The sequence below is a fragment of the Petromyzon marinus genome, chromosome 1 (genome assembly GCF_048934315.1).
Source record: "Petromyzon marinus isolate PM22_M1 ecotype Great Lakes invasive population chromosome 1, UKy_Petmar_22M1.pri1.0, whole genome shotgun sequence".
NCBI classification, from domain to species: domain Eukaryota; kingdom Metazoa; phylum Chordata; class Hyperoartia; order Petromyzontiformes; family Petromyzontidae; genus Petromyzon; species Petromyzon marinus.
The window spans coordinates 12,559,229-12,586,455 of NC_133667.1; the positions used below are offsets into that span (position 1 = coordinate 12,559,229).

Here is a 27,227-nt window from a genome sequence, read left to right on the forward strand (position 1 = left end):
TAATGGCGATTGTGGTTTAGGTAGATGTTGTTGGTGATGGTTGCGAAAGGGCTCAATAAGCTATTAAGCTTCATGTCATGGGTAGTGATTTCCAGGTGGTGTAAATTCCACATTCCTATGGCGAGGCCCATATTTAAATATACGGACAACTAATTGATTAACACAAAGTGGCACTTAATTTTTTCACGAACTCTTCAAGGATGAAGGGTTCTCAATCTTTAAACGGGGATTTGAACTCCCTATTGAAGACAGTTCTGGGAGAGTGCCACACCTGCTGGAGAGATCTCCCTTGCTGCCCTAAGCTTGGTCGAATGAAGGGTGCTAAAGGAGGTTATTTAGGTTTTAATGCTATCTTTGTGCTGTGTTCCAGAACGATCTTTTGGAGATGGATCAACTCGATGTTCAGTCTGCAATTGTGCAGCAGGTCAGTAACTACTCTTGACAGCAAACTCTTATAAGCAGACTGCACAATACAGAGACAAGCTCATTTCTTTTTTATCGTAGAGTAGTCGTGGACTACGTGTTTCACTGCCATTCTAGAATAGAACGATTACCATTGACCAATAAGCTCAACACACAGTGCAGGCTTTCAGGTCACTTCACCACCAAATGGGTTTATTACTAGTTCAACTGACAGCAAAGAATCAAAGTTCCACCCCCACCCCACATCGTGTAAGCTCTATAGACTTTTGGGGCAAGTGCTGTTAGTAAACGCCTATTATAACTAGTACCACAACGAGCCGTTTTACCTAACGGTACAGACATGCTTACACACGGCAAACTCACGACACAGTCAAGGCAATTTCTTGTCAGCTCAGTTCGCAGTAAGGGACTCTAGTACTCGTGAACCAACCAGGAGACACACGAGCTTATTACACAGCACACATATTGGCAGGTGCTCTACTTGGACTTTATGAATGTGTTCAGGTTCGTGACCTGTAACCAGTTTCATAAAATACCTTTAACAATTCACCCTTTTGCCATATTTGTGTAAATTAGAAATCAATATATAATGCAGTTGAAGATGTTTAATGGAATTGGCCACAAACCTGGGAATATGGGCACCGTTTAATATTCCCAAAGTGTCAGATTATTTGACATCATCGAGGTGCAATATACTATTATTCGTGAATATGTATGTTTGGATGCTGCTTGGTGTAGTGGTTTCCACACCAGAGGTTGCTGCTTTAATCTCCGAGCATGGCAGTTCAATGGGGCAAGTTTCTTAAATACCACCCAACAGTATACAGTAAATGGGTTCACCGCAGCTCGTCGATCATGCATAGTGAGGTAAAGCGTTGACCTTTTCCAATATATGAGGCCATCACGGAGGTGCAGGCCAAAAAATACTCTCTAGGGTAATCCTCTGAGAGCTTTGTGCGATTTAGGCCCTTCCACAAGCACTCTCTCAGTGGGTGTTTGTGTGTGTACCACTTTGTCTCTGTATATATGTCCATGTCTGTGTGCTTGCCCGCATGTTCACGCGTGCCTCTCTGTGCACATCTCTGTGACAAAAGCAGGCAACTCCATCGGATGAAGTCGTCTTCCCAGTGGCAGGGATGAGCTGCACACCACAAGGTTTTTACTCCACTTTATTCAGCATCATTCACCACATGAATTACTGCCACACTCCTCTATAACAAACACACATCATATCTATTTAGAAGACCGATCCCTAAATGGCTTTACAAATCCGTTAAGAGCACACATACAAGAGGCCCAAATCGAGTCTCTTTGTTAAGTGTAACATGATGTGCTTGATTCATTTGTGATCGTAATTACGTGTGTTGCACACGTGTATATGTGCATGAATGACCATGTGTGTCTTTGGGCATGTGTGCGTGTGCAGAAGTCTTGGACAAATTCAAAGACAGAATGACAGAGCAGGAACGTCAAGAAATATTGTGTTTCAATGAAGTTTTTTATTTCAAGATTCGTTCGGAACGAAATGGCCCTTCCAATGATGGCTACGATGACATCGACGGCCACTACATTCCGGTAAGACTCTCCAATATGGGCCATGTTCATTGCAACTAAATCATGCATTCCACTATAAACCACAACATCCCTTACACGCACGTGTATACCTAATAAGTTGCTAATGATTTTCTGTGTGAAGAACACTGAAACGTTAAGCTACTCAACGTCCTAGTTTTGGACATTTTCAGAAAGGCTCTCCTGGTGCCACAAAGCAACTACAAAAAAATGTGGATTTTATCTCGATTAAAATATTCTGGCCTATTGCTCAACTATTGATAAGATCTAAAGGTGCGGCTACCTGAGTAGTGGGTGGGGTTGGCATAGCCTAGAATGGGTCTATGAGTATAGTATGCAGGGCATACAGAGTGAGGCCACTCACTGTGTGGGTGGAATGTGGGAATTGAATGAACATGGCTATGTAAAAGTGACACCTGTGATCTTGAGTTTTAAATCTAGATTTAACAGTGCATCGCTCCAGTGGCTTCCTAATATCGGAAGGAAGAGCATTCCAGACGGCCGCAGAAGTGCACTCAAAGCGCGTGATGTGGTGACTATCTTTGTCATCATAAATACAGATAAAGGACATTCTATAACCCACACTTTTCATAGAATGATTTAGTGGTTTCCAGTGTGAGGCAAAGATGTATTTGGCAGAGACATCAGGGAAAGCTCAGACATGTTCATGAGTTTCGATTTAAAGCTTTCGTGACTGCAAGGATTCATCTTCTTTGGTTCTTTCGGTAAAGTCAAGTAGAATGAGAATAAAATAATAAAATAATAAAATAAAATACCACAATAAAATTCTCACGACGTTTCGGCCACAGCACAAGTGGCCTTCTTCAGGTGAAAGGAACAAACCTGTCGGGACGACAGAGCTTCAATGAACGTTGTTAAGATTCGTAGCGTCTTTTAAGCTGAAGAAGGCCACTTGTGTTGTGGCCGAAACGTCGTGAGAATTTTATTGTGTTATTTTATTTTATTATTTTATTCTCATTCTACGTGACTTTACCGAAAGAACCAAAGAAGATGTTCATGAGTGTGGGAATGTCAGACCAGTGACTAAGAAATGAGAACTTGAATGAGCCGTGTGTTTAGACTGAGTAATGTTTGAGCACTCAGAGACGGCCCTGCTTGAGTACTGAACACTTGTGTAATCTTGTTCTAGATCACGGGTGAACACCTGGTGTACCGCTTCCAAGTACTGAATGTACTTGGGAAGGGGTCCTTTGGGCAGGTGCTCCGATGCCTGGACCACAAGACGAAAAGAGAAGTGGCCATCAAGTTGCTAGAGTACACTGCTAGGTAAGTTTGAACAAAGACATGAACCACATTAAAAAAATATATCTGAATTTGTGAAGATAACCATAACTTAAAAAAATCAATTTAAAAGTTTATTTTGTTTAACCTCGTGAGAACTGAAGAGACCAGGATAAGTCTCATTTGCAAGAGTGACCTGGAGCATTAGTCTGCCAGTAGGGGGACAATGATTGCACAATACAAATTGAGGAATTTGTGGTGTAGGTTTCCATATTGGCAAACATTGTACCCAGTTCAAAGCACACAGTGGCATACTCTTGCAAATAACGTCAGGTGTTCTTTAGCATCCATCGAAGCAGACAGCATGCATTATTATGGTTATACACCCGCAGTATTAATCAGGGCGGCTGCTTGATTCGAACCTTGAACCTCTTCAACGAGTGGCGAACGTGCGACTGCCAGGTCATGTATCCATCTCCATCAGAAGCTGTTTCTGTATGAGTTTATAATTTCATAAAAGTCTTCAAACACCATCAAAATGATGTTTGATTTGTCATGAAGAGGCAATATGTAATTTTTTTAAGGTTACTGCCACGTGAACGTGGAGTTCACACCACTGACCAACAACGGGGATGAGTGCTGCCCTTTTGCCCATTATATTATATTCTTCTATATTGCAACATGTTCAGGCACTAAATACCAATGCCAAGGAGGTCTGCTAGCCACGAGGGGTCTTCAGGAGAGATTTTTTTTTTTCAACTTTTGCAATTCCGCATTAAAGGAGCACAGACCACAGTGCTTCACAACATCGTCCACAGTTTCGGTTGGAGGAGCAGGACACTTTATACCTTACTCGCTTAACATAGCTCAAAAACCACAGTGATCACAATCCAGTGGTGCAACATTTTCACCGCACTGAGATGGGATGTGGTAACCTCTTTCGGGTAACGACCATCGACAACTTCCCAACCGATTGGTGCAGCCTCCCCAGTTGGCCGCTGATCACGTCGACCGGGCAGGGACGACGTTGACGTTGACCGGGATGAAGCGCTCACAGCCATGACTCTGGAGCTCTGTTGACCGCGCCATCCCATGTGCGTGATAATGCATAAAAATATGCAAGACTTAAGAGTGGGGTGAGACTCACCGATGCATTCCCTCCACAGAAACGACCTTCAGAAATGCAGAAGGGAGGCGCATATCATGAAAGCGTTGCAGTCCAAGGACAATGAAAATAACTACATTATTAGATTTATCGGACATCTTATGTTCAGAAATCATCCCGGCTTCGTTATGGAGCTCATGACGTAAGTAAAAAAATCACATCTGTGCGCCAACATCGTGTTTATCTCAAGCATTTTTTTAAAACGTGCAGGTAACATTTGATGAAATTCAGATTTTAAAAAATGTTGTTTGACCAGGTGAGAACTCAAGAGACCAGGATGAGTCTCATTTGCAACAGTGACCTGGGGCATTAGATTGCCAGTAGGGGGGCGATGATTCCTAAGTTGTACAACGGCAATAAATTAATTTTTCGGGTAATTTTCGAATTTTTAACATCGGCTGTGAGACAGACGCGGTGTGTGGTATTATTACAGCTGCATTAATCAGGGAGGCTGCTGGATTCGAACCATGAACCTCGACGAAAGGCGGGGATCATGCTGCCATTAGGCCATGTCACCACCCATCGGATTGTACCAGCCCTTTCATGTTAAGGCTTTATTGGTAGTTTTTAAAATATGAAAGGGACACGGGTGTCTCCTTAACGTGGCACATAACTGTTTATGATGCAACGATGCTCTCCCACCTTACTTAATACATATGAGCTGAGTGGTTACCACCATTTTACATTGTACAGCACATTAAAACATAGCACTTCATAATAATTACAAATACAGTAAACGATGTTTCTCGTTATCTGTAAACAACATTGTTACCTACCGCAACGTCCTGTCTCATCCATTACCTTTATCATGAAACCAGATACAACAGCAAATTCTCATAACGAGCCCTATGAGCCAGGCGATTTTGGTGCCCGCCTGTAATCCAGCACTGCTGAGGCGAGGTTTTGGTGGGTCACACACATTTTGCGAAACTCCCTACCGTGGGCGTCGAGGTGCCTATGCCCTGGCTTGTCGGTAGAGAGCAGTACAACAAAAGTGTAGACTCTACCTGTTACACCTGTACGGGATACAGTATTGCCCCCTCGCAAGTGTGGGTTTTTGTCTGGGTGCTCCGCTTTCTTCCAACATGTAAACGCTCAATTATTTTTTTTTAGAAAATACCTTTATATGTACAAGACCGCAGAGCTTAGGCATCTTTTAGCGCCTGCTCATGACTTTGGTTGACTTGCTGTTTGTGGTTCCTCGTACGTCTGAGTAATGTTCTCTTTATATTACATTGAAGTGATTACTGTGCATGTTATAAGTTGATGTTATTATATTTCTCAAACCCAATATGCAGGTCATGTTTCATCATCATTCCCCTGGGAGAAATTTGAATTTGGTTTTACATGATAAAACTCCTAATCTATTGTAAAGCATGATTCCTCCAGTTCATGAAGCGATCCTAAGCATTGACCAAGATAGTCGAAGGTGGACTAACCATTGACGATATATTGTCTTGCAGCATCGACCTCTTTGATCAATTCCATGGCAACTCCACGATCTTTGCACCGTCAACAATCAGGCTCTATGCAAGATCCATGTTGAGGGCCCTTGCAAAACTTAAGAAGGAGGCCATCATTTATGGCGACCTGAAGATGGTAAGTAAATACAATAACATACTGCCGTCATTCATGGATATGTTTTGCCTTGAGGCAACTGTGGCAAAATCAGACCTATACTCTTTGGTTCTATTCGGTAAAGTCACGTGACTTTACCGAATAGAACCAAAGAGTATGGATCCTTGCAGTCACGAAAGCTTCAAATCTAAAATAAGACCTCTCTCGTAACTCAAAAATTTGAAAACCAAACACCCTGCACCTCATACCGAATTGCACAACAATAATGCTATTGTTTCGATAAATGTATAAAAAGTAATCGACACTTGTTTCAATCCAGGACATTGTCTAATCTCTTCTTGCTCTAGAGTACACTCTGCAGTTTATTTGAAGAGATTCTAATTTACATTGGCCACAATCACAACACTCAAAAGCGATAATTACAATTGGCAATGTTAGACAAGTTTCTGACACGAGGAAAAGGAGAGAAGCACCTGTAACTTATCCTAACGAGGGGGACAGGTCGGCTAAATAGACAGTGATTCAAGTGGTACAGTTTGTAGAACACGAGCAGATAATCCGCGCTGTGTTCCGTCCTCCTGAGAAGTGAGCGACTCCACGTCACAAGACCACAGCTCAATCTCTCAGCATGGAGTCTTCCCAAATCTCAATTATGGTAGCAGCCACTTATCATGTCGAATAACATTTAACATTATATTCTTTAACATTTAACAAGAAGCATCTGCCCCAAAACATCTTTAATTTTTAAAAAGAAGCATCTGCCCCAAAACATCTTTAATGCCTCCTAAACTTCCCACAGTCCCTGATAACACTGCATAAACGAAACAATGTGTACTTATATAGTTATTAATAATAAATACATATTTAATATGGAATTATATTGACATGCAAATTAGGCAAATCAAATTTTACTGACAATAAATATATAAAAACAACTATTAATCAGGAATATAACCTCTGCAGTAACGCCGATTCTGTTCACCAAATTAAGTCAATATTAAATGGCTGCTACAACGTGGCCATTTTGTGCATTCGCAATGAACCGCACAATGCAAAACAATAACACCAATTCTAGATTTGAAGCTTTCGTGACTGCAAGGATCCATACTCTTTGGTTCTATTCGGTAAAATCACATAAAAGTATAAAACAACAAAAAAAAATTCACGACGTTTCGGCCACAACACAAGTGGCCTTCATCAGGTGAAGGGACCAGCGCTGTCCTCGAGACAGTCTGGTCCCTTCACCTGATGAAGGCCACTTGTGTTGTGGCCGAAACGTCGTGATTTTTTTATTTTTATTTTTTGTTTTATACTTTTACGTGCCTTTACCGAATAGAACCAACGAGTACAATAACACCAAAATGTGATCAACTTTCACAAAAAAGCTACTTCTATTTTCATCACCAAAATGCTCTAATCATCTTTCAACTCCGTTATACCTTCTTTGGTTCTTTCGGTAAAGTCACGTAGAATGAGAATAAAATAATAAATTGATAAAATAAAATAACACAATAAAATTCTCACGACGTTTCGGCCACAACACAAGTGGCCTTCATCAGGTGAAGGGATGAGACTGTCTGGAGGACAGCGCTGGAGCGAACACAGCCAAGCTCAGACCGCGACCTTAAAGCTGTGTGAGAAGAAACAGAGCGCCTTGACAAAGGAATTAGCATAGAATTTAGCATTGCAATAGCTGAGTGATTAGCTTGTGACTGGTCACAGAAATGGCTATGTTAAAGTCAAAGCCTACACATCCACAGAGGTACCTAGTACAAATGAAACAGGAGAATTTAGCATTGAAATAACTGAGGGATTAGCTTGTGACTGGTCATAGAAGGCGCTCTGTTTCTTCTCACACAGCTTAAACGTCGCGGTCTGAGCTTGGCTGTGTTCGCTCCAGCACTGTCCTCCAGACAGTCTCGTCCCTTCACCTGATGAAGGCCGCTTGTGTTGTGGCCGAAACGTCGTGAGAATTTTATTGTGTTATTTTATTTTATCAATGTATTATTTTATTCTCATTCTACGTGACTTTACCGAAAGAACCAAAGAAGATGAATCCTTGCAGTCACGAAAACTTTAAATTCGTTATATCTATTGATTCGAGTTGGATTGATCAAAATAAACAAGTTAATAAAATGACTAACCACGAGGCCGTCGCCATCTTATTATTAGATTTCCCGCGCAAAAACTGAAAATTAACAAAAACAACTGGAAAAAATAATTGAACATCTTCACACCTGCAATAGTGACGAGGCACACCCTCCACCTCACAACACCGCAGCTAAATATCTCTGTTAATAGGGATTGAGCACCAGTGTTATTAATATTCTAGACCCAAGTATTTTAAATATAGAAATCAACTTTGATATCATAATCTTAATTGTGAATATCTTCATTACCACCAATAAATCAGTCAAACGTCAATTAACATTACCGAGTTCCTGTCATTCGATTAACAGTAAAGTAATATGATTGTAAAAGTTACATATTATTGGAGCTAATGTAAACTCTACAGTGCACGTGGGGCTCGGGGTCTTATCCCTAGTCATCATTGCCTTCTTATATAATGACGAAAATGTACCCGTCTCTCCGTAGCAATTAGCAGAGTGCACAATTATACGTGTTGATTAATCAGAGGTGAGTTCACGCCGGCCATCCATGCCATGAGCACTTTTGAACCTTAACCACTTTTATCCCCTGTTATTTTTCCTAGGAAAACACCATGGTCAAAGACCACGCAACCGGCAACATCAGGATCATTGATTTTGGCGCGAGCATCAAAATGACGAAACCAAGTGAGTAGTTTTGCTTGTGTTTTTTCGTGTGAGGGTGTGTGTGTCTGTGCGTCTTTGTGAATCTTTGTGAATATACGAGTGGGGAGCGCTAGTGCAGCGGTTAGCGCGGTGCAGCGGTTAGCGCTACGCTGCGCTACGCTCCCCGGCCGCCCCGAGTTCGATTCCCGCTCACGGCCGACACCAGTGACGATTATCTGAACCGGTCCTGGGACTCCCCGAGGTCGACTCAGCCCCAAATGAGCGCCTCGTGCGGTGTGTAAACATCGCCACTAGGGAGACAAAAGCAGCCGGGCGTGCTGCTGGCCCCCCACCACCTCGTGTGCCGTGCCGGCCTTCATAGGTGCTCGCTAACAGCACTTGCCCCAACAGTCTGTTAAGGCTATACGGGGGATCTTTGTCTTATATGTGTGTTGACACAGAGGGGGCATAGTTGGTACATATGCCAGTCATCTCAGTTCGTCAACCCATGGCACCTAGATATCTTTCGTGATATGTCAGTGAGACTTCGACATTTCACGTGGCCTCAAAGTGCACCTGGCCTGGCACAGGTCCCGTGGTGACGTCACTGCTACCTAGTGGCGAATGGCGCCTGTTATTCTTATGTGTGTGCGTTTGGAAACGTGGCATGGTGAGCAGCTTTACAATGCACTACATTCTCAGTGACTCAGTTATTATTCTCAGCCATAGAGACCCTATCAGGTCATACAGGCATTAATAGGTGTTTGCAAACAACGTTTTTACCAATGTCAAAACGTCTCTTGGAGTGCCGCTCACACTTTTCCAGTTCTGAGCCAGTTTTAGAAAGATCCACATTCATCTGCTGGATAGAATGACCAATTTTACCATCCTACAAAATGTAAATGTTTTAATCTGTGTGCACTCAAAAATCTAAGTGGACAAATAACGTGCATGACCTTCTCGCTCAATCGGTGCTGTCCATGTGTGTGTGGTGCGCAGTTTTCGGATCTTTCGGAACGTGGAAATACATGGCTCCAGAGATGTTCCTGGGCCTCCAACTCACCTGCGCAGTGGACATGTGGTCCCTGGGCTGCGTAATTGCTGAGCTCTCTTCTGGCTACCCTCTCTTACGGACCACTGGAGATTATCTTGCCCAAATGATCACGGTACCTGAAATATGCTAAAATATAATCTCATTATTTATGAATTTGAATTGCAACCAACAGCAGAGCCCATGGCTTAGTTTTAGCTGAGCCGGCTCACAATGCTAATGCCGAGTGATGGTCCATTAGTCGCTAACAACCATAGAGGAGACTGCCGTGGATTGCAATCTGTGGAGCAATTATACTTTTGGCCTCATTCCATGGGAACAAATGTTGCTCTGCTGCCAGTATGTACATAGAGAATAGTCATATCTTTAATGTGATCAGACAATAGTTGGGCACGTATGATGTGATTTGGCCTTGTTGATAATCATCACTCAGAGCGACAGACTATTACCCTTTCCATTCTTCGGGTTCATTGTTCATCCCTGAGGTTCATGAAGTAACTTTAATGGGCAATATTTGTTCATTAAGTACCCAATAATTAAAATATATGGTAATGTTGTAAAAGCATGTGCAGTCCTTGTGAATAAACGTTTCAGTTTTAGAGACATTTACATTTGAGGAAGTCTACTGTATGTATGTTTACGATACACACAGTCCAATGACCTAACCCATGTATATTAATTTCACTGTGACCTGTGCACAGATTTTTGGTCTCCCACCAAGGTCCATGATTGATGCTGCGACCGAAATGTACATTGACACCGGTAAGTGGAGGGGAGGTTGCTACTTCTGTTGTCACAATTATCCAGGCAAGCATTGCCGTAATGTACTTTGTTCGTAATCCTCGGAAACCCGTTTCACTCATTTTCTCTCCAACACAGACAAGACAGGGTGCCACAGGGTGAACGGCAGGAAGGTCGTTCCAAGCACCACCTCTCTTAAGGAAAAGCTTCGGACTACGAACAGAGAGTTAATCGATTTTGTTCAAGGATGCCTTGAGTAAGATATACCTGTACTGTCTACATATGATCTTAATTCATCATTATTTTCGTGTTCACCATCAGCACTCTCGTAAACAGAGTGCACATTACTAGGAGTGATGTTTTACTGACAGGGAGTGGCTTTGTGTCATAACAGGGCAATATTTCATGCCTTGTGCCTTCTTGTATTCGTTTGCATAATGAAGGTAAATAATTGCATGTGCCACACCTCCACCCCATTATTAGAAGAAATGTAGACGGTAAGTGGACCCTGACGATTCACCGTTCATATCTTGGCAGGTGGGATCCCGCTCGCCGGCTCACGCCTGAGGAAGCTTTGAACCACAGGTGGCTTCAGGACGACACCAAGGACAAAAGCCATGCTAGTCACAATGAACCGGATGCTGTGGACGCATCGATTAAAATGGACGAGATCGTGGAGGTGGATCGTGTGAGCCAATGCGAGCAGAGCTGGACGAATGATTCTGGGTCAGATCTCGAGGAAGATTTTGTGTCAGCCAAGAGCCAATCGTGAGTCTCCACGTGCACGTTGCATCTTGAAGAATATTTGTGTTGGTTAGGTTCTTATGAAGTGACTTTGATGTTTCTCCCTGCTCAATGCTTTCTCTCTGCATGCAGCTCTCTTTGAGACGTTGCTCTTTCTCCTCTGCAGTCTGGAACTGTCCTTCCCCAGCCATCTTCATTGTCGACTTCATGCTCTTGTTCAACTCTAGGCTCCAGATCTTCCTCTTCTCCTCTGCCTATAACTCTAGAAAAGAATCAGAATATTTATTTATACTGGAGGAATTTGATGAGCTATGAAGCTCTTTTTCACGGATGTCCAGTATGATGTCCAGCAGTACTGGACATCATTCTAACATTGGTTTTCATTTATAGATTGGCCCCTGCCATGGGAATGTGGAATTCCCACCACTCTGCTTGCTCGTTTGAGTGTGAAAATGCTTTGGCTTTTCTTATCTTCAGAAGGGTTTGGGGTAGTGATAGGTGTAGGGGCAGTGATCTACTTGACATCTGTAAAAAAAAGAGCTTTAAAGGTCATAATATTCCTACAGTCTAAATAAATATTCTGATTCTGAACATATTCTGATAGGGGTAGACCTGGTTGTGGCTGGGGGGCAGGGCCAGGGAGTAGCAGTAGGATAGATAATGGAATTGTATTGCAGTAGGAAAGTTTCAGCACAAATAAAGAAAGGCAGACAGAGGCATAACAGTGGCCCTTGCAACTCTCTTTCAGCTCGAACGCCAGTTTCTACACTGCCCTGGAATACCAACGCAGCCATCAAGCGATAAGTGAAGCTGTCGCCAACACCGGAGCGAAGGCATCGAGGGGGCCTGGGCGGAGATTTGCCCGTGTGCGGCAGCGACTCCGGACATTTCTTAGATTTGTCCGGAAGCATTGCTGCTGCAATGCGGAAGAATAAAGGCCCCATCGTTGGCGCACCCCACCACTCCAGTACAGTGGAGGTAAGGGTTTGGTGGGTCGCTCCCTTTCCGTGGGCACCCGTATCCTGGCTTGCCAGGAGAAGGCAGCACAACAAAAATGTGGACTCCACCTGTTCCGTCTGGATGGGATTGAGTGGTTTTCGCCTCGCATGCGTGGGGTTTTTTTTTTCCGGATCCCCAGTTTCCTTCGACATTTTAAAGCCACTCATTATTTGGCCGATAACACCTTGACGTATAGAGGACCTCAGAGCTTGGACAATTGTGGTTCTGTGGTTTCTCGCGTTGTGAGAGTGAGTGAGCACTGTGCACGTTAAAAGGTAAAAAAGTATTATATCTCGGCTTTCACGATCAATCTTAGATTCATTATTCGTTACTTTGGGTCAGATCGTCGAGGTATCTGACAATTTTCAGCTTTTCCCTCTACTGACAGCCAATCAAACGATGTTGTCACGTGGGCAAAAATTCCAATTTATTTGGATTTCAGGAAACCGGAATGTTGAAAAACAAGCATTAAATAATGTTACGTAAGAGATTACATTCAAAAATAAGTGTTAACAATAACTCAGCTCTTATTTTGAGATCTTTAACAGAAGCTCAGCTCTCGCGTAATGCATGCAAATCTTTCAGCTAAAGTACAATCAACAAGATAAATGTTCAATTTCAGAAAAGACCAAAGATCTGTATTGGAAAAGAAAAGGATTATTTTGTCTAAGAGTTCTGTTTTGGTGTAAGCTATTTATTTCATAATAATCAGAATCTTTCATTAACATAGCTTAAAAATAGATGATCATCCCGAGGAAATGTATGTGAACATTACGTCACCGCAAAATATCTTTCCCACCAATTTTACATGGAGAAGATAAATCCAAATTTGTATTGCACTGCATCCAGCTGGCTGCTTCTCTCGTTGGTGTTCCACTCCCTTGTCGCACGATGTCATGCAGCATCTTGAGACACGACTGGAGACCTGCTGCTGTGTCTTGAGTGCTCTGTCCCTTGATGACCCCAATGCTTCCCCTGGGTTTGTGCCCGGAACAGGTGACGTCACCGGGGGATGTCGACACCTGGAATGGAAGAGGCAGAGACCCCAGACCCCAAGACATCCTGCAACCCCCCACCACCCCACCTGCACACACCCCACACACACACCCCACCCACCCACACACCCCATCCACCCACACACACCTCACACAGACATACCCCACACACACACACACACCCCACCCACCACCCACCCACAACACACACCACACACAGACATACCCCACCCACCCACACACACCCCATTCACCCACACACACACCACCCACACACACCACCCACCTACACACATCACGCACCCACCACCTATGCACACACACACCACCCAACCATCACCCACCAATAACACACCACACACACAAACACCCCCCCCCCTCCTTTCTCTTGACTTACTGTTAATGAAATAGCTAAGGATGTTTTTAACTCGTATATAATAATAACTGTAAATATATATTAGTTTAGTTTTACCGTGTATTGAATTTAGAGGAAGGCCGTCTCACCGTGAAAGTATTCATGCAGAAGATTTAAATGTGCAATACGTTTTACTTTCATGCAAGTTTGTTTTTAACTCGTATATAATAACTGTAAATATATATTAGTTTAGTTTAATCGTGTATTGAATTTAGAGGAAGGCCGTCTCACCGTGAACGTGTTAATGCAGAAGATTTAAATGTGCAATACGTTTTACTTTCATGCAAGTTTGTATTTAACTCGTATATAATAATAACTGTAAATATATATTAGTTTAGTTTTACCGTGTATTGAATTTAGAGGAAGGCCGTCTCACCGTGAAAGTATTAATGCAGAAGATTTAAATGTGCAATACGTTTTGCTTTCATGCAAGTTTGTTTTTAACTCGTATATAATAACTGTAAATATATTAGTTTAGTTTAATCGTGTATTGGATTTAGAGGAAGGCCGTCTCACCGTGAACGTATTAATGCAGAAGATTTAAATGTGCAATACGTTTTACTTTCATGCAAGTTTGCAAACAAGCCTCGTGTTCAGTATTTTGTAAATACAAATTTTTCATTTGTAGCAATGTTTCTTGGCATTTATGGTTTTGTTGGAACGTTTATTAATATTGTTTTACTTGTTTGCACCACACACACACACACCCCACGCATACACACACTATTCACACACCGTGCACACCCCACGCACACACACAAACCATGCTTGCACCCCACGCACACATGCACCCCACACATATACACACACCACACACACCCCCCACACACACACCACGCACACATACACCCCACACACACACCCCATGCTCACACCCCACACACACACCCCATGCACAAACTACACACACACCCCACGCACACCTACACCCCACACACACACCATATGCACACACCACACATACAGCCCACACATACACACTCCATGCACACACACCATGCATTCACCCCATGCACGCACCCCGACTAGCGCTTAGGTCAACTAGAACACACAAACCGAACCTCTCCACCTGGGTTTTCATAATACTGTTTTCCTGAGACAGATAGTGCGAGTGGAAGAATGACGAGTGTGGCCTTGGGTGCATCATCAACACATCGCGCATCTAAAATTATCCCTGATTATGACAATAAAAACAGCTGTAAGTTGAGATGGAGAACACCAACGCAAAGGTGATGAACGGGCAGGCAACCCGGGGCTGTGCGAGGGGACAGCCCCATCCAGCCCTTACCCGCCCCCAACTCCCTCCGCACTAAATCCTGAGCGCTGCACTGCCGCACCGGCGTCATCCATGACTCCACCACGCGACGACCAACACCATCCACTCCTTCACCACCACCACCACCGAAGCCTAGTTGGTCACTGACACGCTTCGCACCCCACAAAAACGGTTTACACCTTAAATTTTCATATAAAGCTTTCGTGACTGCAGTGATTCATATTCTTGGTTCTTTCGGTAAAGTCACGTTGAAGGGAAACAATAAAATAATAAAATATGTATAAAACAATAAAATTCTCACGACGTTTCGACTGCAACACAAGCAGTCATCATCAGGTGTGAAAAACAACGGCAAGAACATTTGAAAGAAGTGGCGGTTTGTATTTATTTATTTTTAAACGTTAGCACCACGGATAGCGATTTGACAGTTTGTTTAGATGGACGAGTCCATCTATGTTCGGAAAAGAGGAGGGGGGAGACGAAAAATTAACGTAGGCTGCGAGTGTGGAGTGTGTGTGTAAGTGGAGCGGTGGTGTAGCGGTGAGCGCGCTGCGCTATGAACTCGGCGTCCCGAGTTCGATTCCCACGTCCGGCCAGCACTCGTTGTGCGAGTTGCCATTGTTGGTCATTGTAGCTTGTTTGATGTCACTCGCAATCGCACATGTTGCCATGTAGTAACTGTCCATAAATCGCTTGGTTATACAGATCGGGCCACCCTATATCTATAGTAAATTAATTTAATGTTTCGGTTTTGGGTCCCGGCACCGGATGGAATCCTCTGCACGTCCGATTAGCACGGTTGGCTCCGTATGATGCAAAAGAAGTTAAACGTACATACAATTGCGATGAATTGGAGAGTGTTGGTGACCAACCATGAAAACAAGGTTGAACATCGAGTACTAAAACACTGCTTTATGTACGTCCATGAAACCCTACGTGTTTATGTTCCCCCCTGCTCTTGTGTGCATATTATACTGTGTATATATTTATTCATTATTGCATATATTGATTTGCGTTTGTATAGGTATGTGTATGCATGTACTGTACACAGTAAAACCTTGGATTGCGAGCATAATTCGTTTCGGAAACGTGTTTTGTAATCCAAAGCACTCGTATATCAAAGCACTCGTACATCAGTTGTGATCACGTGACGCTCGGCAGTACAAAGCGTGTACGTACTGCTCGTATTGCAAGACCTCGCTCGTTTATCAAATTAATATTTATTTAAAAAAATGTGCTCGTCTTGCAAAACACTCGCAGACCAAGTTACTCGCAATCCAAGGTTTTACTGTATTTATTTAATTACTCGCGTGACGTTTGCGCGCGTGCATTTATTGTGTACTACATTATATTTACTAATTTGTGCGTTGTATGTGTTTTGTGTGTGTGTGTCTTCAGCCCTGATCTGTCCACTGCTGCAACGAAGGCCTTCCCAAGTTGCTGTAATCTTTCGGTAAAGTCACGTAGGTATAAAACGAATTAAATCACGACGTTTCGGGCGCAACGCAAGCGGTCCGTCATCGTGTTGGGACAACCACAGCAAGAAACAAATTGCTGAAGCGGAACTCTCTGCAACTCCGATTCGCCCACTTCAGCAGTTTGTTGCTTCCTGTTGGTTGTCCCACCTGATGACGGGCCGCTTGTGCTGCGCCCTAAACGTCGTGATTTAATCTATTTTATTTTCAACCCACGTGACTTTACCCAAAGAACCAAGCCCGCTGACCTGAACAGTTTATGTGATGTTTCCTTAACCCTGCCCGTGCTTTCTGGGAGAAAAACTAAATTTTTCTCGAGACAAACGCTTTTGGGAAAGTGTGAGAGAGTCCACTTATGTGCACGGTTTTTCGTCCTTGTTTTTGCAGCATTTAATAATTTCATTTCTTCTCTCGTCAATTTTTGTTCTAAGTTTAAGAATAGTTTCTCTATGTAACCTGTCTTTTCCATTTAGGATGTGTGAATGTGAGGAATTCTGACTTCTGCATTCAAAGATTTTCATTACTTTGGCACCATTATTTCTCCCGAAATGGTATTTTTTACATGCCTTAAATGTTGATTTTTGTAGCTGAATTTCTGAATCACGGGTTGCATTAATTATGTGGTGCAAGGAGACTCAGATTATTCATTTACAACTTGCACATTGTTATATCTGAAGGGAAAACAGGGACGGCATTTTTATTTCAATTAAAAAAAATATATACTTACATTTTCTGCATCTTAATTTCTATCTTTTATGTTTACTATTGCATTGGCAGTGATGTACAAATAACAAAAGCTCAACACGAATCGTCATTAACACTGCCCTAAAAAAAATGTCTGTTTTGGGCAATGTCCATCCCATCTTTATCTCGGCGATGTAAAAGGGCCATTCCTCCCAAAAGTGTCAACCATGATGATCACAGCATCGTTCTCATCTTAAGCTGATTTTGGATTCAACGTTTCTCACTTCCATCGATCAACTTCCAGGTTCTGCCGAGCTGGTTTCCAAATTCTCGACCAGTGAATTCGCCAAGTTGTTTTAAACCAAAGGAACACATTTCAGCATCATTCTGCATTTACCACCATAAAAAAATCACGTATATATGTAAAAGCATCATCTTGTTATTTATGCCGAAGGTGTTCAAAACCACCCATAATTGGGTCTGCGAGAAAACCTGACGTTGTTTCCTGGGAAATGCAACTTCTGCATTTCCCCCCATAGGCTCAGGCACGTGACACTACATAGTCCGTTGGGAATCCCAGCGGTGGTAAGCATTGTACATAGTTTGTGATCGTTGTCCGTTTGTGTGTTGTCAGCATGCCCCCCCCACCTCCTAACAGTGGTCTCATGTCACTAGCATTTAATCTTCTGCTGCTGCAACAGCAAAACTGTACATGTTTTAAAAAAAATATTGTTCAATAGGACTGACTTTTGTCATCTGTGGCAGCAGTATGTATTTTTTTTGGTATGAAGTACATTTGATGAATGAATGTTTTTTTCGAATAATAATTTTGAGCTAAGTAAATGCACTGCAAAGTTGTCATAAGTATCTTCTTTGGTTCTTTCGGTAAAGTCACGTAGAATGAGAATAAAATAATAAATTGATAAAATAAAATAACAATAATATTCTCACGACGTTTTGGCCACAACACAAGCTGCCTTCATCAGGTGAAGGGGGCGAGACTGTCTGGTAGGACAGCGCTGGAGTGAGAGAGCCACGTTCAGATCACGGCTTTTAAGCTGTGTGAGAGGAACAAAGAGCCTTGACGAAGGAATTAGCATAAAATTTAGCATTGAAATGGCTGAATGATTAGCTTGTGACTGGTCACAGAAATAGCTATGTTAAAAGTTAAAGCATACACATCCGCAGAGGCACCCATTGTTAAAAGGAATTAGCATAGAATTTAGCATTGAAATAGCTAAGTTAAGGCATACACATCCGCAGAGGCACCCCTTGACAATGGGATTAGCATAGAATTTAGCATTGAAATGGCTGAGTGATTCGCTTGTAACTGCTACAGAAATAGTTACGTTGAAGTCAGAGCATACACATTCACCGAGGCACTTAGTACAAATCAAACAGGAGAATTTAGCATTGAAATAACTAGGCGAATTTAGCATTGAAATAACTGGGTGATTTGCTAGTGACTGGTCACAGAAATGACTACACATCTGAGCTATTCACAGTACTATATAGTGAACCAATAAAAACTAAAATATAAATTACCTTCATGTTATCAATAAACTCTATATTCTCCAATCAGCTAAGCTACCAACCATAAGTCGTTATATATCACAATGCTATATGGCGAAAAAATGGGTGGATTCTTACCCTCAAATTTCCGTACCACGGATAGCTACGGGCCCCGTTCAGACGGACGAGTTCGTCCATGGTCGGAACAGAGGAGGGGGAGAGAGACAGCTGCGAAGCCCTAGTATACTCCATGTTGTAAACCATACCATTAACCGTGGTGTGAGAGGTATTAAGAGGCAATGCTGGCGAAAGAGCTGCGGTCTGAAGGTCATCGTAAAATTACAATTAATTAAGAACAGAAATGATTTAACACATCTTTCCAGTGGTTACTAAGCCTGAATCCATCTTCTCGGTTGAAATTGTCTCTGTGCTTGTATATGTGAATGGCCTCATGAACGAATCTCTCATGGTAGCCAGTTGGTTTGCAAAGAACCTCCGTCTTGGAGAAGTCAATGTCATGTGAGCCCACTGAATTGTAACAGTGATCTGCCACGGCAGAGGAGTTCGTCTTACCGTGTTTCAAGTCTGCTTTATGTTCGCGGATGCGGTCCGAGATATGTCTTTTGGTTTCTCCAATGTAGCTACTACCACAGAGGCACTTTAGTTTGTAAACGCCCGGGTACTGTATGTCTGGAAGAGCATCTTTTACAGATGGAACTAAATCACGGATTTTGTGTACTGTGTTGAATCGGACCTGGATCTTGTGTTTATTCAGGATTTTGGAGATCTTTTTAGTGACCTCTGCAATGTAGGGTAAGGTGATGGTTTTGAGTGGCTCCACAAGAGGATCCTTCTTCATGACTGGAGTGATGGCTTTGCGGATTGTGTAGTCGGAGTAGCCATTAGCCCTGAGAGCCTGGTGTACGTGCTTGAGTTCACTGGTAATGTGTTCCTGGTCGGAAATGCATTGGGCTCTATGGTATAGAGTCTTGATGAGGCAGTTCTTCTGGGATGGATGGTGGTGGGAATCCGGTTTCAAGTAAGCATCTGTATGGGTAGCTTTCCTGTAGACAGAGTGGCTCATTGAACCATCATGTCTCCTTTTAATTAAGACATCCAGAAAGGGTAGTTTGCCATCTTTTTCGACCTCCATGGTAAATCTGATGGCTGGGTGTATGGAATTGATGTGGTCGCGGAATTGGTCTAGAGCAGGCTGGCCATGTGGCCAGATGACAAAGGTGTCATCAACGTACCTCTTCCATAAGGTCGGGCGTAGAGTGGCAGTCTGGATGGCGTCAGTTTCAAATTTTTCCATGAATACGTTGGCTACAACCGGAGATAGGGGGGAGCCCATTGGGGTGCCCTCAGTTTGTTTGTAGAAAGTTCCATTCCAGGTGAAGTATGTGTTGGTTAAGCAATGTCTCACCAGGGGGGGTACATCAGTATGCAGTCCTTGATGAACCAGGTCTTCAATGATAGCGATGGTGTCAGGTACCGGGACTTTGGTGAACAAGGACACCACATCAAAACTGACAAGCAGGTCGTTTGGGGACAGGGAAATGTCTTTGATTGTCGATACCAGGTGAGTAGAATTTAGTACCGCAGAGGTGGTTTTTCCAGTGAAAGGTCGCAGTATATCAGCCAGAAAACGTGCCAGTTTGTAGGTGGGGGAGCTGATAGTAGAGACGATGGGACGAAGGGGTGTATCTTCTTTGTGTATCTTTGGAAGGCCATATAATCTTGGTGGTCTGGCAGCAGAGGGTTTCAACGAGAACTGTTTGTTCTCATCAATTAATGCTGTTGAATCAGAGATAATTTTGTTCGTTTTGGTGACCAGGCTGTTGGTGGGATCTCTTTTTATTTTTGTATAGCTGCCATCGTTGAGTAGTTCTTGAATTTTGTTGTTATATTCTGTTTTGTCCATGATGACAGTGGCATTGCCTTTGTCGGCTGAGAGAACGACAATATCATCCCTCTTTTTTAATTGAGATAATTCAAAACGTTCGTCTTTGCTGATGTTGCTAGGTGGCAACTTAGCGTTTTTGAGGGTTGCAGCGATTTCAGATCTTGCTACGTCTGCAGAGATGTGACTCAAGCCCTTGAGTGCAACGTCGACAATGTCTACATCGGATTGGTAACATGTAGACAATATGACTACCTCTTCGGCTGCCACTATGTCGAACAAATGTAGGGACAATTTGATTTCCAAATTCAATCACCTCTCCAGCAAAAAATCGGATCCACACACCGAAAAGATAGACGTCAACAAAGTCGTAATTAATCGCAGTAACAGTTCCATTTCTGATGGTCTGAAATCCGTTTTAGCTAAAGGTCTAAACTTTGCTGTCACACCGAGAAACTTACCGGTTAATGATATCATTGCCCATGTCGACGTTGCACTCAAGGGCTTGAGTCACATCTCTGCAGACGTAGCAAGATCTGAAATCGCTGCAACCCTCAAAAACGCTAAGTTGCCACCTAGCAACATCAGCAAAGACGAACGTTTTGAATTATCTCAATTAAAAAAGAGGGATGATATTGTCGTTCTCTCAGCCGACAAAGGCAATGCCACTGTCATCATGGACAAAACAGAATATAACAACAAAATTCAAGAACTACTCAACGATGGCAGCTATACAAAAATAAAAAGAGATCCCACCAACAGCCTGGTCACCAAAACGAACAAAATTATCTCTGATTCAACAGCATTAATTGATGAGAACAAACAGTTCTCGTTGAAACCCTCTGCTGCCAGACCACCAAGATTATATGGCCTTCCAAAGATACACAAAGAAGATACACCCCTTCGTCCCATCGTCTCTACTATCAGCTCCCCCACCTACAAACTGGCACGTTTTCTGGCTGATATACTGCGACTTTTCACTGGAAAAACCACCTCTGCGGTACTAAATTCTACTCACCTGGTATCGACAATCAAAGACATTTCCCTGTCCCCAAACGACCTGCTTGTCAGTTTTGATGTGGTGTCCTTGTTCACCAAAGTCCCGGTACCTGACACCATCGCTATCATTGAAGACCTGGTTCATCAAGGACTGCATACTGATGTACCCCCCCTGGTGAGACATTGCTTAACCAACACATACTTCACCTGGAATGGAACTTTCTACAAACAAACTGAGGGCACCCCAATGGGCTCCCCCCTATCTCCGGTTGTAGCCAACGTATTCATGGAAAAATTTGAAACTGACGCCATCCAGACTGCCACTCTACGCCCGACCTTATGGAAGAGGTACGTTGATGACACCTTTGTCATCTGGCCACATGGCCAGCCTGCTCTAGACCAATTCCGCGACCACATCAATTCCATACACCCAGCCATCAGATTTACCATGGAGGTCGAAAAAGATGGCAAACTACCCTTTCTGGATGTCTTAATTAAAAGGAGACATGATGGTTCAATGAGCCACTCTGTCTACAGGAAAGCTACCCATACAGATGCTTACTTGAAACCGGATTCCCACCACCATCCATCCCAGAAGAACTGCCTCATCAAGACTCTATACCATAGAGCCCAATGCATTTCCGACCAGGAACACATTACCAGTGAACTCAAGCACGTACACCAGGCTCTCAGGGCTAATGGCTACTCCGACTACACAATCCGCAAAGCCATCACTCCAGTCATGAAGAAGGATCCTCTTGTGGAGCCACTCAAAACCATCACCTTACCCTACATTGCAGAGGTCACTAAAAAGATCTCCAAAATCCTGAATAAACACAAGATCCAGGTCCGATTCAACACAGTACACAAAATCCGTGATTTAGTTCCATCTGTAAAAGATGCTCTTCCAGACATACAGTACCCGGGCGTTTACAAACTAAAGTGCCTCTGTGGTAGTAGCTACATTGGAGAAACCAAAAGACATATCTCGGACCGCATCCGCGAACATAAAGCAGACTTGAAACACGGTAAGACGAACTCCTCTGCCGTGGCAGATCACTGTTACAATTCAGTGGGCTCACATGACATTGACTTCTCCAAGACGGAGGTTCTTTGCAAACCAACTGGCTACCATGAGAGATTCGTTCATGAGGCCATTCACATATACAAGCACAGAGACAATTTCAACCGAGAAGATGGATTCAGGCTTAGTAACCACTGGAAAGATGTGTTAAATCATTTCTGTTCTTAATTAATTGTAATTTTACGATGACCTTCAGACCGCAGCTCTTTCGCCAGCATTGCCTCTTAATACCTCTCACACCACGGTTAATGGTATGGTTTACAACATGGAGTATACTAGGGCTTCGCAGCTGTCTCTCTCCCCCTCCTCTGTTTCGACCATGGACGAACTCGTCCGTCTGAACGGGGCCCGTAGCTATCCGTGGTACGGAAATTTGAGGGTAAGAATCCACCCATTTTTTCGCCATATAGCATTGTGATACATAACGACTTATGGTTGGTAGCTTAGCTGATTGGAGAATATAGAGTTTATTGATAACATGAAGGTAATTTATATTTTAGTTTTTATTGGTTCACTATATAGTACTGTGAATAGCTCAGATGTGTAGTCATTTCTGTGACCAGTCACTAGCAAATCACCCAGTTATTTCAATGCTAAATTCGCCTAGTTATTTCAATGCTAAATTCTCCTGTTTGATTTGTACTAAGTGCCTCGGTGAATGTGTATGCTCTGACTTCAACGTAACTATTTCTGTAGCAGTTACAAGCGAATCACTCAGCCATTTCAATGCTAAATTCTATGCTAATCCCATTGTCAAGGGGTGCCTCTGCGGATGTGTATGCCTTAACTTAGCTATTTCAATGCTAAATTCTATGCTAATTCCTTTTAACAATGGGTGCCTCTGCGGATGTGTATGCTTTAACTTTTAACATAGCTATTTCTGTGACCAGTCACAAGCTAATCATTCAGCCATTTCAATGCTAAATTTTATGCTAATTCCTTCAAGGCTCTTTGTTCCTCTCACACAGCTTAAAAGCCGTGATCTGAACGTGGCTCTCTCACTCCAGCGCTGTCCTACCAGACAGTCTCGCCCCCTTCACCTGATGAAGGCAGCTTGTGTTGTGGCCGAAACGTCGTGAGAATATTATTGTGTTATTTTATTTTATCAATTTATTATTTTATTCTCATTCTACGTGACTTTACCGAAAGAACCAAAGAAGATGAATCATTGCAGTCACGAAAGCTTTAAATCGAAATTGTCATAAGTAACCAGAACTTTTCTTGGTGGGTTACAGGCAGTGGCACACAATGGAGACCCATATTTTTGTTTAACAGGCGTGAATTAATCGCACTGGTTGTGCTGAACATTCATAATTTGCAGGTTCCCTAATGCGCATCCTCTGTTGAGGTTTCACTTTCCAAACCGTTCAAGGATTTGCAAAACGGCTCTATTCGGATGGTGGTCCCAATGGTGGGATGTGCTTAGAAAATTCTATGGACACCTCTGTTACAATGGACAGAATTAATTACTTTTTTTCTGCTAGAATTAGTTGGTACAACGATTTACCTGTGGTGCTTCCACCCACATCCATGCTCGTTTGCCCTTTCCCCCCACCCCTCGCCGAATTAAACGTTCTCTTGTTGTCTTCTTTCATAGAAGCTAACTTTCAGTTACCAACCAGTGGTGTTTTTCCTTCCTTGGACTAACTAATGCTGACCCTTCATGAACCCCTCTTTCTTTCACATCAGGGTCAATAAAATGTTTGTCTGGTGTGTCATGGAGCTCGGTTTTAAGGCTTTTTTAAAATATAAAATGAAGAATATTTTAACGTGGAAACAATGGAGTTATGTTTTGATTTAAAGCTTTCGTGACTGCAGGGATTCATATTCTTGGTTCTTTCGGTAAAGTCACGTAGAAGGGAAACAATAAAATAATAAAAATATAAAACAATAAAATTCTCACGACGTTTCGACTGCAACACAAGCAATCATCATCAGGTGTGAAAACCACAACAAGAAATTTTGAAAAAAAGTGGCGGTTTTTTAACGTTTGCACCACGGAGAGCGAGTTGACAGTTTATTCTGATGGATGAGTCCATCTATGTTCGGAAACTAGGAGGGGGGAGACGAAAATAATGGATGCGGTCTGAAAGCCAGCGTAAGCGTGATCAATCAATTAAGTCCCAAAATGGTTTATCAAATCCTTCCAATGATTGCTAAGCCAGAATCCATCTTCTCGGTTGAAATTGTCTGTGTTTGTATATGTGGATAGCCTCATGAACGAATCTCTCATGGTAGCCAGATGGCTTGCAAAGAACCTCTGTCTAGGAGAAGTCAATGTCATGTGAACCTACTGAATTATAAGTGATCTGCCACGGCCGAGGTGTTGGTCCTACCATGTTTCAGGTCTGCTTTGTGTTCACGAATGCGGTCCGAGACATGCCGTTTGGTTTCTCTAATGTAACTACTACCACAGAGGCAACTTAGTTTGTAGACACCAGGGTACTGTATGTCTGGAATCACATCTTTTACAGACGCAACCAGATCACGGATTTTATGTAATGTGTTGAATCGGACCTGGATCTTGTGTTTATTCAAGATTTTGGAGAACTTTTTTGTGATCCCTACAATGTAGGGTAACGTGATGGTTTTGAAAGGCTTCTCAAGAGGGTCCTTCTTCATGGTTGGAGTGATAGCTTTGCGGATTGTGTCATCGGAATAACCATTAGCCTTAAGAGCTTGGTGTACGTGCTTGAGTTCATTATTGTATTGTTTCCCTTCTACGCGACTTTACCGAAAGAACCAAGAAAAATGGAGTTATGATTATATATGCTGTTACCCAAAAATTATCCACAGCAACGCATGAGTTTGTGTATCGCTTTGATTTTGTGCATTAAACGGGGTCCCATTTTTATTTGGAATGCTCTTAGCTAATAACATCCGGTAATTCAGCAGCATTTGTTTAAACCAGCCTAACTGCTGATGAGACCCACAATATTTAAACTGGTCCAGTTTGCTTGCTTTAACAAATGCTGCTTGATAATATTTTTCTGGATAACTAATAGGCTGATCGACTGAAACACGTTTTACTTGTGAACACAATTGAGTTAATCCTGCTTTATCCATAATGCTCCATGGAAATGCATAATGAGTTTATAGAAAATACTATTAAAACTTCCACCTTTACCTGTGTCCAATGGTCATACTTGTTGCTCATCTATAATATGCGTTAAACGTGTTGGCTCATCGGTGGCCAAACTGATTTGCGAGCCCTGTGCAGCTCGATAGAGGCTCTGTCCAATGTTTTACTTTTCAACACGATGCACCTTTTATTTGAAGCGGGGAAAACAACATCTGAAGCAAGTGGAAGCGACCTGAAGGTCTGGCCACACACGTTGCAGCTATACGGCTTCTCGTCCGTGTGCTTGCGCAGGTGTGTGTGTGTCTTGAGGTCACACGGCTGCAAGAGCCCGCGACCAAACAGCTGGCAACGCTGAAGGCCGTATTTGGAAGTGCCTGACTTAAGACTGGAAACGGGAAGACTTATTCACAATTTGGGAAAATCGCCCGATAAAGCCGGTTGTAATCGCCATTGAAACATCGTACTAAAGTTGTAAATGTCCGTTTCCTCTTCGACATCGGTGTGCTGAAGTAAAATTCATTGGTACGTTTTGTGTATGTAACGTCTTAATTGGCTGTGGTGGTGGTGGTGGGTTAACAGCACTGATATTTGCGTGATTTAACCCAAAAAAACTTTTGAGAATAATATTGATCGCGAAAACCTACGTATTAAACAGATTATATAGGGTTTTTTTAATCGGTCAATGTTGGTATCAGGTTGTGGCCAGAATGAATGAGTAAGTGTAATGCTACAGCCCTTTGTAAATTTTACATATGGAGCTGTTTCCTGCCAGTGTACAACCGAAAATAATTCGGGTCGTCTTGGAGAATATAAAATATCAAAATAAATAAGCACACCATATACTTTCGTGACTGCAGTAATTCCTGCAGTCACGAAAGCTTCGAATCAAGTCTGAACCACCTCTACGGGGAGGTATGAGGTCTGTGTCTTTGTGTTGTCTCTGCTTGTGTGTCTGCCTTTCTGTTTTGGCTTGGATTTGTGTCTCTGTGCTGTCTCTGCCTGTGTGTGGGCCTTGGTGTTTCCGAGTGTGTGCTGCCGCGTCCCCTTTGCTCCATGCATACCTCTTGCTAATTTGTCCCATTGTCTTTCAGCCTTACCTTCTCTGCCTATTTAAGGCGACTTCACTCTGTGCTTGTCTCTGTGCTGGTTCGCTCTACTTGGATGTCTATGTGTGTGTGTGTGCAGTCTGTATTTTAAATTTCATACTTAACTTGCAATTTAGCAATCTTTGAAATAGCGTAATCAACCAGACTATGCGTCAATTGTTTTGACTGACCGTCTGTGTTGCTTTATATGGTTTCCAAATTTTGCTAAACCCTGTTTGTTTTGGTGTGCTTCTCTCTCTGTGTCCCCTGTTGTATCTGTGTTAGTTCCCCCCTACTTGGGTGTCTGTATATACATCTGGGGTAATGTTTCCCCTCTGTCGTAAATTTAGCTCTTCTGTATCTGATGATGGCTGCTTATGTTGCAACCGAAACGTCGTACGCTATTATGTTATTTTATTATTTCTTATTTATAGGTGACTTTACCAAAG

The 27,227-nt window shown here is 42.7% G+C and overlaps 2 protein-coding genes across 2 annotated transcripts; both read left to right on the plus strand.

Moving 5' to 3' along the window:
* The first annotated feature begins 288 nt into the window (after positions 1–288).
* LOC142929637 (dual specificity tyrosine-phosphorylation-regulated kinase 3-like) lies at positions 289–3,472 on the plus strand. The gene is made up of 4 exons (XM_076071308.1): positions 289–424; positions 1,521–1,578; positions 1,850–1,998; positions 3,146–3,472. Exons 1-4 carry the CDS (start codon positions 386–388, stop codon positions 3,284–3,286), a joined length of 387 nt encoding a protein of 128 aa, XP_075927423.1. The 5' UTR covers positions 289–385; the 3' UTR covers positions 3,287–3,472.
* Positions 3,473–5,023: 1,551 nt separating this feature from the next.
* On the plus strand, positions 5,024–14,305 carry LOC142929354 (dual specificity tyrosine-phosphorylation-regulated kinase 2-like). Its single transcript, XM_076070587.1, has 8 exons — positions 5,024–6,001; positions 8,694–8,775; positions 9,733–9,899; positions 10,486–10,546; positions 10,664–10,781; positions 11,063–11,293; positions 12,018–12,247; positions 13,265–14,305. The coding sequence occupies exons 1-7, from the start codon at positions 5,942–5,944 to the stop codon at positions 12,202–12,204; spliced, it is 906 nt and encodes a 301-aa protein (XP_075926702.1). The 5' UTR covers positions 5,024–5,941; the 3' UTR covers positions 12,205–12,247; positions 13,265–14,305.
* The last annotated feature ends 12,922 nt before the right edge of the window (positions 14,306–27,227 follow it).